At 57.3% G+C, this 10,672-nt stretch overlaps 3 protein-coding genes across 3 annotated transcripts; 1 reads left to right on the top strand and 2 right to left on the bottom strand.

Annotated features, from left to right (window-relative positions):
- Positions 1-1,533: 1,533 nt before the first annotated feature.
- Positions 1,534-3,651, top strand: KVR01_007612 (uncharacterized protein; the record flags this gene model as incomplete). Its single annotated transcript, XM_044793366.1, has 1 exon — positions 1,534-3,651. Exon 1 carries the CDS (start codon positions 1,855-1,857, stop codon positions 3,649-3,651), a length of 1,797 nt encoding a protein of 598 aa, XP_044643865.1. The 5' UTR covers positions 1,534-1,854.
- Positions 3,652-4,614: 963 nt separating this feature from the next.
- On the bottom strand, positions 4,615-5,675 carry KVR01_007651 (histone H2AZ; the record flags this gene model as incomplete). The annotated part of the gene is made up of 3 exons (XM_044786335.1): positions 4,615-4,803; positions 4,928-5,059; positions 5,565-5,675. 3 exons carry the CDS (start codon positions 5,673-5,675, stop codon positions 4,615-4,617), a joined length of 432 nt encoding a protein of 143 aa, XP_044643904.1.
- Positions 5,676-7,199: 1,524 nt separating this feature from the next.
- On the bottom strand, positions 7,200-10,071 carry KVR01_007215 (uncharacterized protein). Its single transcript, XM_044781800.1, has 6 exons — positions 10,043-10,071; positions 9,019-9,984; positions 8,314-8,935; positions 8,056-8,249; positions 7,947-8,000; positions 7,200-7,883 (listed from the first exon to the last, which is right to left on the bottom strand). Exons 2-6 carry the CDS (start codon positions 9,916-9,918, stop codon positions 7,500-7,502), a joined length of 2,154 nt encoding a protein of 717 aa, XP_044643468.1. The 5' UTR covers positions 9,919-9,984; positions 10,043-10,071; the 3' UTR covers positions 7,200-7,499.
- Between the last annotated feature and the right edge of the window lie 601 nt (positions 10,072-10,672).

Below are 10,672 nucleotides of genomic sequence, written 5' to 3' on the forward strand. Positions count from 1 at the left end.
GCCGATATGAGGTCTCGCTCCCTTCTGACCTGGGTGTGTCTGAACGCGAGCGATCACGCTTTTCTTTTTCCTTTCCCTTGCCTTTCCCCTTGCTCTTTCCTGAGCCAGACATCTTGAGGTTTCAGTGGCTGTGTCTTAAAAAGTGGATATGTGTGAGAGATGTGTCTTCAGATGTCGGCAGATGTCAGGTTGGGTTCTGATGGTACTCAATGAAGGCTGTGTCGAAATAGCCCTTGAATTTTGGGTTGGGATTTGAATCGACCAGAAACAGTCCCGCAGAAAGATTTTCGGGTCTTATATAGAAATGAGGTCGGGTGTGACTGGCTAGAGTCCCATGTTCACACACACATGCAACTACCAGTTGATGTAGTGGATGCGAACATGTCGCTGACTGCCATGGATCGTGACAAGATGGCTTCCTAGTGGCTCTAACGCCCAAGGTAAAGCGTTATTCATCAGTATAGAAAAATAGAGGGCCCAAGAAAGCTGACGATGAGTGACGGACACACCGAGCTGACTTCAATGTTGCTCGAGCCTAACCAGCATGATCATGCCTCAACCGTTTACAAGTATAAACGGACAAGAGAGGTCTACGAGCCAGTGAAGCTCGAAGCACCTGAATTCTGGAAGTTTCGAGTATTAATTTCTAAGCCTTTCTCACCTAGACGGCAGTTGCGCCTAGAATAATATTGACTGGTTCAGGGGTTGCCAGCGTCTTGTACGCAGAGTAGCTACAATCCCCACAAATGAGAGTACGGCCATAAAGACAGTGGTCCGTTGGTACATCGGGTCTCAAAATCCACGAGGTTTTCTACAGGAAACAATAGATATAGCAAATGCCATTTTGGAATAAATTGTGCGTACGAGCTCTGCTCTGTAATCCGCTACGTGCCTAGGTGGCCATAATACCTCTCCCCGGACCTCCTGTGGGATACCTGTATTAGGGATCCTATTCAAGGACGTTGAATCGACTAACTTTCCACTGAAGATACCGTAGGTAAAATAAGGAACATAGATGGGAAATTCTCAAGGTACATGGAACTACCATTTCGTTATTGGCCAAAGTCGGCCGGCACGGTACGAGGCGCGGCATAACACCCTTCTTTCATGCCCTCGGCTGCACTCCTTTGTGTGGCCATGTTTAAGTCAGTTTCGTGGGTAAGCTCGAGGCAGGCATCACGTGTGTGGGTGACACAGAAAACCTTCTGGAATGATTCCACCCAAGCAGTCGAGACAAAGGGGCTGCCGACCCGGCCCGTGACAAGACACTATATTCGGGGCTGCTGAGCTGGGGATATAGCAGACTCGGTCAGGGACGGGGGACATGGGCCGGGCTGCAAGTGGACGTCGAGTTCCGGGCCGCTCGCCCTCTTTGTTGCGACGCGGCAGGGCAGGTCATGAGGTTGTTCAAGGGGGTTCTCAGCGTTTCTTGGTTTCTAGTACTTATTATCTTCCGAGACCCGACTGAGGGGGGCTTGTTCCCAAGGTTGTTTCTGGAGGTTCGAACTATTTCTTTCACTGGCACAATTCAAGTTGTCAGGACTTTCCCACTCTTGTTATGAATATCTTGCAACTTTAACACAATTTAATTTTTGTCTCGGACCTGGTCTCTTTACCGACCGTCGACGTTCGTTTGAGTTTCCTTGTCATCTCGGCCCTTTGTCGTCAACAGTCAGCGATAACAGTTCCCTGCCTTTCTTGTGTCTCTCGAGGAGAACAGCAGCACCGAGTCACCGGTCCCTGTGACCACATCCGAAGAAAGAAATCTTGAAGCTCGAGCTTGGAGTGCCGATATTAATCAACCAACCATTAGTGATTGAAACCCCAATCCTTAAACAAAATCCTCGGAAAGAAATGCCTCCGCCCAGCACATCCAGCCACAACACAAACTCGCAGGCTGATGCCCGTGGCCCCCGCGAGCTCAAAATCTTCATAAGCCCCCTCAGCCCGTCGTCGCCATCATCCTCACCACGACCACCACCAACCCCCTGCCCCTGGCTCTGGCGCTGCCACTCATGCTACACAATATACCGCCTCGCCGTGACCAGGCGATGCCTAGACTGCGCCCACACCTTCTGCCTAGGCGACGCGGCAGGCGGCAACGGCCACACCACCGGCGGGAAGAAGAGCAGGCGCCGCAGCGGGCCGTGCAAGGCCGAGTTCGACTACACGGGGTGGAAGGCCCGGGGCGCGTGGCGGCGGACGATGCTGCTCAACAACGAGGACCAAACCACCAGCACCAGCACCAGCACCAGCACCACCAACGTGAAGAAGAAGGGGGGCTGGGGCGACGAGCACAGGGCCGCCCGGGCCGCGGGGCGGGGCGACACCCAGATGAGGCGGTTCGACGACAGGCGCGAGCACCTCTTCCTCCGCAAGCAGCACGACTGCTCCCTGCACTGCGACTTCCCGAGCGAGTGCCACCACGCGCTGTTCCGCGCGCAGCAGGAGGGGCGGCCCATCCTCCGCGAGGCGCTGGCGCTGGACGCGGCGCGGGCGGCGGTCGCGGGGGCGAGGATGCTGGTGGTGGAGCTGGAGGGGGGCGGTAACGGCGGCAACAATGATAGCGTCCGGAGGAGGAAGACGAAGACGAAGACGAATAAGAAGGCCACCGGGAGGCAGGGGAACGAGGCGGCGACGTGGCTCTGCTCGTCGTCCTCGGAGGACGAGGAGGAGGGCCACTTCTCATCCCTCCCACCAGTCGACGAGGAGGACACCGACACCGACGCAGAAACCATCTCCCCCTGCTCCCCGACCTCGCCCGACCCGCCCGGCGACCTGATGCGCGAGGTGTCGCCCGTCGAGTTCGAGCGCGACCGCCATCAAGACCCGCCCGTCTCGCCAGGTGGGACGGCACAGCATAAGCGGCGGTCCCTCCTCGCCGCGACGGACACGCCCGCCGACTTCGCCACGACCGCGGCGGCGCTGTGTTTCGACGACGACGACGACGACGAGGCGCTCGAGTTCGGCCCGTTCGTCTTCGACACCACCTCGCCCACGTCGCCGTCGCCCGGGGCCACAAACACCTCCGCCGACCTCCTCCAGGCCGCGTACAGCGAACAAGCCTGGTTCAACAACAGCAACCCCTTCTGCCCCCCCTCGACGGGCGTGACGACGACGACCATCACAGCAGACCCGCCGCCGCCGCCGCCGCCGCCCATCTCCCCCAAGAGCCCCGAGCGCCTCGGGAAGAGGGACAGGATGCTCGCGCTCCTGGGGCGGCGGGGGGCTGCCGTCGTCGGCGGCGCCGGCGGCGGGGGGTCATCCGAGCAGGGCCGCTGTTCTTCTCCCCCCTCTTCTGCCCCGGCCAGTTCGACGAGGGAGGTCGACATCGTCATCGAGCATGCGCCCCTGTCGCCCCACCACCGTCACCACGGGTGGGATGCCTGGTCCTTCCCCCCCTCCTTGGCCCCCTCCCCCTCGCCGCCGGCCACCGACGCAGACGGCGACGTGACCATGCGCGACGCCTCACCCCCTCCCCCTCCCCCTCCTCCTGCCGACGAGGACGAGGACGAGGACGAGGACGAGGGCGTGTCCCCCGCGACCCCGACCCCGCCGCGGCGCCAGCGCTCGGGCGGCGACGGGACGGATGAGGACCTGCGGGCGCTGCTGCGGATGAGGAACGCGTTCATGAGGGGGGAGATGGTGTGATTTTGGCGTGGTGTGGAGTGGTTTGGTGTGATACTAGTATGGGAGGGAGGTGTCATTTGTCTGACCGCCCCGTCCCTGCCTCTTCCTGCGTCTGGGTTTTCGTTTGTCTTCTTATCTTTTTGTATATGTCCTGCGATTTCAGATTGTTAATGAACGGGTGGAAGCGGGCGAGCGAGCGATCTCATTCCTTCACTGCATTCCTGGCTTTCACGATAGACTAGACTAGACATCAAACTCACAGCACGCACGTACGCACATATTAGGGAGGATACTGTAACTTGGGTGGTCCCAGCAAGCACCGGGAAGTTTGGAAACAATAAAAAACTTAGCATTGCTCCAGTTACTGTGTAGAGAGATACTTTTGCCCTCAGGCTGAAAGCACGCAGACATACCTCCTACTCCTCTCCTCTCCCCTCCCCTCGCCTTCTTCTTTCCAGACCACCCGTGTGTGTGTGGCTCCCACCCACCGTCCTGTAAACGCGCCAAGGTACCGAACAACGTTTGGAGTCGGGCTGGACAGGGAAAAAAGGAAGGGGAAAAAATAAATAAACTCTGTTGTTACACACCACCTGACGCAACCAACTGCCCTTTCCCCCTGCAGCCTAGAAGAACAGGGTCGGCTGAACCGTGCATGCGCCAGGGCGACAGACAATCCAGCCCAGCCCTGTGCTTCCGCCGTTGGGAAGGTGGAGATCGGCCGCCAGTGTACATCATCCAATGTGCCTGTCCCATGCCCAAAAATGTCGCCCTGGCTCTTTCTTTGCTTTGCAGTCGCAAGATCGCCCCCCCCCTCAAGCCACCCAAAAACGCCAGCTAGCTGGGACGTGGAAAACGCCCGGATGAAAAGGGCTCGGAGGAGCAGTCGCGTCGGGCAGAAAGGCGCATGGTAATAATCATCTTCAGAAGTCATCGTCGCGTACAAATCAGCCTCGTCTCCCGGATATAACCGTGCTCGACCAGAAATTAAGCCTCCTGCGCCTTGAGCTTCTTCTTCTGCTCGACCTTGAGCAGGAGCGCGCGGTTGATGTGCGGCAGCACACCACCAAAGGCGATGGTGGCGCGGATCAGGGTGTCGAGCTCCTCGTCGCCGCGGATAGCGAGCTGAAGGTGGCGGGGCGTGATACGCTTCACCTTGAGATCCTTGGCAGCATTCTGCGGGAGGAAAGGGACACGTCAGTATTGGCAGCATGGCGCGGGGGAGGGGAGAGCCAAGGCAGCAGCAGAGAAGACGCTACGGTGCAACCAGGCGGGATAAAGCGATAGGGAGGTGACTCACGCCTGCGAGCTCGAGGACCTCGGCGGTCAGATACTCGAGGACGGCGGTAACATAGACGGCGGCCTTAGCACCGACACGCATCTTGTTCTGGGTGTTGGCCTTGAGGAAACGCTTGACACGACCGCAGGGGAACTAGAGGCGATGGGAGTCAGTCGTCAGATCAGCTCAGAACAGGTCAGATCACGGGACGCGATGTTGCATGTGCTTCGTTCAGACGTCAGGTCGGTCGGTAGTCGAGGTCGATGGCGCCCACGCGATCCGGCGCAAAGCCGTGTTGGTCAGAGATGCCGAGCCATGCCAAGTGCAGCGGTTGGCGTGTGCTGAAAAGTGTGATCGAGCTGGGAAAATGGCCGTGGCATCGATGCGTGAAGCGTGCAGCGTGCAGCGTGCGCAGGCTGGGTGTGTGCTGATGCAATGGTGGATCGCCTCGATGGGATTTTTCCTTTGTTTTTGTCGGCAGTGCACAGACGGTGTTGGGATAAGCTCGAGACGGCACCAGCGACGCGTCGTTGGACAGAATGGATCGAGTCGTGACATGGCGTGCAGGATCGGGTACGGCGACGAGTCGGATCGCGTGTGCGGTGGCATCGATGGAGTTGACGGCGACGGCAATGATGATGATGCACACTGTTCTTACCTGAAGCCCTGCGCGGGCAGAGTGGCTCTGCTGCTTCTTCTGGCCCTCGGTGGCCGACGTCTTTCCACCAGAGCTCTTGCCGCCCGAAGACTTGCCCTTTCCACCGGCCATTGTGATGTTTGTTATTTTCTGTTGATCGTTTGGAGGGGGATGGATCGGGTTGTTGGATTTCGAGTCTTGGACGTGATACTAGTATGGCTGAGCTCTGCTGGTGGGTTCTGGCGTGCAGTTGTTGATGTTGGGGTGATGATGATAAGAGCTGTGGTGGGGGGATGCGAAATGTTATGCGATGGGGTCGAAGTTTTCGGGGATGATGAGTTTGGATGGAGTCTGTCTGGCTGGCTGGCTGCTTGGCTGGGCTTGGGCTGCAGGCGGGTTGCAGGCTGGCTTGTGTAGGCGCAAGGGCGGGTGTGGGCTGTCCTGGGCTAGTAGTAGGTAGACCTGACCGTGTGGTGAAAATCGAAGAGGCTGCAAGGCTCCAAGGTGCTAGTGAGCTGCTGGTGCTGCTCTGCACTGGCTGGTCGCAGTTGCTGGCCTGGCCTGGTCATCGACTTCCAAGGGTATGATTATTAGTGCCTCTGTTGCTGGAGCTGGTGGGTGTTGTTGGTGACTCCTGGTTGCTTGGTTGCTTGGTTGCCTGCTGTGAATGCTGTTGGACAGGCCCAATTGGCTGGTTTGCTTGGCTCTGTTGTTGCCTCCTCCCCTTCCAAAACCAAGGTTCCAACTCCAAAGGTCCCAAGGCTCGCGTCAAAACGGGTGGTTGGCAGCTGGCACCTTGCACCCCCCCAAGCTTGGGGGGAGCAACCCCCCTGGCCCCCTAGCTTCCCCTCTTCCCTCTGCTCTTCACTTTTCTGTTGGGGTGGCCTGGGCTGACTTGGCTGAGTGAGAGCTTGGGTGGTCTGTGACTGTGGTCTGTCCCTGCCGTGGCTACGGCGGGCCCACTCGTGCCTGATGTGCAGCTCGAGGAGGTGCGACAGGCATGCTTGCAAGCAGCAGCAGCAGCCTGATGGCCGGAATGGGGTCAGATGGGGAGACCACAGCCAGCCCCATCATGGGTTGGGATGCTTCAAAATAGCATCATTCGAGAGCCCGTCTTCTGGTCTCTTCGACGGATGCCATCTTGAAGGGTGGAAAAACGGAGAGGGGGGGCTATACGTACCATGCTTACCGGGTGTCCGTGGTCATTTGGCTGGTGGCAGCTCAGCTCTGACTGCCATGCCTGAGATGCCATCATCGACGGCAGCGATATCCCGCCGCACCGGCGGATGGGGGGTGAAAAAGACAATAAATGGACTTCTTTGGTGACCCTTGAGGCCATCCAGATGGAACGGAACCGTCCCACGCCATAGGTGCGGGTTGGGCTGTGGCTTCAATGAAGCCTTTTGGTCGAGAAGTGATGCTTTGCTGAGCATCGTCGAGATTCCCCTACAGCGGCGAGCCTGTGGCGCAGCTGCTGCACGTGGCGCCTGTGGCTGACCCTCTGCGCCAGAAGGTACCTAGGTACATGACACAAGTACTCCGTACCGTTGCAGTCCTGCCGCCTCACACTTGGGAGCACAGACCAGCGGTACAGGGATCGCCTTGACGCGCTTGAACGCTTTTGGGGACAACTTCAATCCATCACAACACTGGCATGTCAAATGTCAACAAAGATTGAAACCTCCAAAGGCAATCACACTGTCTGCCCGTGGGTGTCCACCATGAGCATCCGTTGACACACCATTCTATTGACATGGGTCTATATCCTAGGGCCACCAGCAGTCCCTAATGTTGGCCATGCGATTCTACCTAGGGCACATAGCTAGGAATGGTTGCACAACGAACTAGTCAGAGGAAGATAATTCGTGTCTTCACCGAGGATCTAGTCCGCCTGGAACAGCAGGAAGAATATCGAAATGTGTCTTTTCATCACATATTGCCCCCAACAGAGACACCTCAGATGTGCTGTGACCTTGGGAGCAGCGAATCCTGTTTGGTAACCGAGTGAACAGGCAGCCGCAGAGTCTGGTGGTTCGACCTCATGTGCTCGCGCGACTCGTCCTTGAGCGTTGTCAGATAGATAGGGGTCGTGACTCTGAGGCTGGTGCCGAGAGACGGCGAGAGGCCTTGACTGGCTCCCGGTTGGGGCTTTGGCTTCCCGTTGAAGACATAGTCAGGGCGGGAGGAGCATCGTGCCACGATCTTGCCCATCTCCCTCTTTAGGTGCTTTGAGTCGGATCTCTCGGCGGCAATAAGTCTCAACATCTTGGTTTCGATGAGGTCCAGCGTGTCTGCCACGAATCCGGAGCATCCCTCCCGAGCTTTGAGGCGCTGGATCCACTGGTGTGACCGTTAGCTGGGGAGTCTGGTTCATCAGGGACATGCTGGAAGATAGATACTTGCCTCGCCTAGTTTGGGGTTCAGTTGAACTCCGTACCACTTCTCCTGTTTGGTGCCCTACTCATGTCAGCAACTCTTGTCTTGTTGGTATAGGCACATGTTATTTACTGACCTTGATTATGCTATCCCTGATGTGGACGGAGTCAGGTCCTTGGGTTTCGAGCTCCAGTATCTGGTAGAACATCTTCCGCAGCCCCCCAGTGATGTATTGAATCTCGGCAAAATGCTGGAATTGCTCCAGCAGCTTGTGGCCCCCGAGCAGCCAAGTCAGCATATCCAAGAAGAGTGAGCCTAGCGTCCAGATATCTATCGCCCAGGCGTGTTAGCATTGGAGAATACCGAGAGAACAACAGGCAGTCCAAGCTCTTACCATATCGACGAGAGACAAAGCCCCCCTCGACATCACACTCCGGCGGACTGTACCCCAGAGTCCCCATGACCAGATGGTTGGGGATGTTAGACCTGGTCACCTCGCGATGGAACGACGACAGCCCAAAGTCAGAGAGCACCAGTATCCCACGCGGGTGCCTCCGGGACCGGAACAGCAGTATATTGTCCGGCTTGATGTCGGCATGCAGCCCGTACCGCCGGTCACCCTGCTCCAGCAGCCCGTGGTGCAGGTGGTCCGGCTCGTGGAGCCTTTCCACGGCGCCGAGGAGGCCGTCGACCTGCTCGGCCATCCACTCGAACGCCTCCGCGCCCCACCCCCACGACTTGTCGCCGAGCTCCCACAGCCCCACGAGGTCGCACTCGGCCCACGGGAAGATCAGGCGCAGCTGCAGGTGGCCGTCGTCGTGCGCGAGCGCCGACAGCATCGTCAGGAGGTGCGGGTGCACCGTGCCGTCCAGCCGCCACAGGACCTCGGCCTCCTGGCGGAAGCGCCGCCGCATCTCGTCGTCTGTCTCGTCCCGCGGGGGCTGGTCCGGCCTGTCGCAGAAGCGGGGGATCCGCCGGAGGGTCTTGACGGCGAAGACTTTGCCGTCGAGGCCGATCTGTGGAAGACACGTACTGTCAGCACTTGTGGTCTAGAAGTCTCTTCGTGCCCACCTGAATAGATGCACTGATAGGTACCCACGCTGTCGAGGAGTGGCCCAAAATTATGGTCCTTGTCCTCGATCTCGAACGGTGCAACCGACCCGTAGGCACCACCGGCATAAGAGCTGCTCATGCTAGCACTAGGGTTGAGCGAGGGCGCCCCTGCGACCGGTGTCGTCCTCATTCGCCTCTCTTTCCACGGGAGATATGTTGTGTCCATTATCTCCTCAATAAGGGCAGACCGCGGCCCTCTTGCTGTTTCCGAGGCCGTGGCTCCATCGCGCTCCGGCCGGTGCCTGAAGAAATGCACGAGAAATTCCCTCTGAATCTCATAGAACCTCTCTCTGTTGTCTGCAGTCCAATGCTTGCATGCTTGTATTTCCTTCGACGGCTTCGCAGCGTCGACCAGTGGGAACCTGCTCCTTGTTTTGGCAGAGCCATCCTTTCGTCTCAGAGGCAGCTTATCGTCAGACAGGCCTTCGCTGACAAACCTGTCAAAGTCCTGGCACTTGTCCAGCCGAGCCAGTGCGGCGAAGACCCTAGTGTAGACGCCTTCTGGGCCGTCCGATTCCTCGGGGCAGATGAGATTGGCAAATTTCTGCACCTCTTCTTCGCCGAAATGGTGTTTCTTCAGCTCATCCATAACCCTATCTCGTGTCATGACGGCACGGAGAACGTGTAAAGGCATGTAGGCGCTCGCTTTGATCTCATCACGCAGCATCTCAGCTCTGAGCTCCTCAGCGAGGCTCATAGCACGGTTTTCGGGGCTTTCGCTTCCATCTCCGTCGTCATCTGACGAAGGGTCAAGCTCCTGTGATGAGCCGGCGCTTGATGGTTCGACAGGCGGCACATCCTCTGCGGGGAGGAATGACCTTTCTTCTTCCACATTGTATCCCGAAATCGTCGGTTGGGGCATTTGATCCTGGGTTGCGGAAGCCATATTTAGGCTTGGCGGTTCGGGGTGATGTTTGTTGCTTGTGTTGCGCAGTTCCTCATCACTCCAGGACTCATTCCCGGGAAAGTCAGCAAGGGTGACTCTATGGAATCATGTGTAGGTGTATTACCTAGATATTTAGGGTGCAGAAGCTCGAATGACTGTATATTTGCGCGGTAACACAAGTCGCTAGAGTGTACTGGGGCTCTCACGTGGCGTTGAATATGTAGGGTCCCTCCAGGGCAAAACCTTGTTCGTTTTGAAGCGAACACTGCCCCAAAAACCAGCATTTTACACTTCCACACCGCAACATTAGGCAGACTGCCAGCATGCAACGAGTGAGGCTGGCAAGTCGAGTAGTGACAGAGCTGTGTCTCTACTGGCTTTGTTTGGGATCTGCATGCACGTTTCGGGCGGCGGATGGTAGTCCCAAGTTCATAATCTGATTCTCACTTCTACGCCACTACATTATGAGAATAGAATAAGGATTTCTAGTATCACATTTGACACCTCTGACGGTTTCATTTCTAATTCTTACATGTATGAATTTTATGTAGCGCCTTCATACAGGCAATCACTGCCTCAACACTGGAAATGGGGGCTCTATTGGGAAATGAGCAGACTACATGTTATTTGGTATCAGAACGTCGAATTTCATCCTCATATTCTTTCCGGAGGTTACGTATATATCTATGACGGCTGAGAAGCCGGCCACACTCATCTATTCTACACCCTCGTAGCCATGTCACGATCATTGCAC

The sequence above is a fragment of the Diaporthe batatas genome, assembly GCF_019321695.1.
Source record: "Diaporthe batatas strain CRI 302-4 chromosome Unknown Contig00008, whole genome shotgun sequence".
Classification (NCBI taxonomy): domain Eukaryota; kingdom Fungi; phylum Ascomycota; class Sordariomycetes; order Diaporthales; family Diaporthaceae; genus Diaporthe; species Diaporthe batatas.

Coding starts and splice junctions, on each gene's coding strand:
- KVR01_007215 (XM_044781800.1), bottom strand. CDS start 9,918: ATGGCTTCCGCAACCCAGGATCAAATGCCCCAACCGACGATTTCGGGA. Junction 8,936..9,018: donor TTGGGCCACTCCTCGACAGC/GTGGGTACCTAT, acceptor TGTCTTCCACAG/ATCGGCCTCGACGGCAAAGT. Junction 7,884..7,946: donor TGAACCCCAAACTAGGCGAG/GCAAGTATCTAT, acceptor CGGTCACACCAG/TGGATCCAGCGCCTCAAAGC.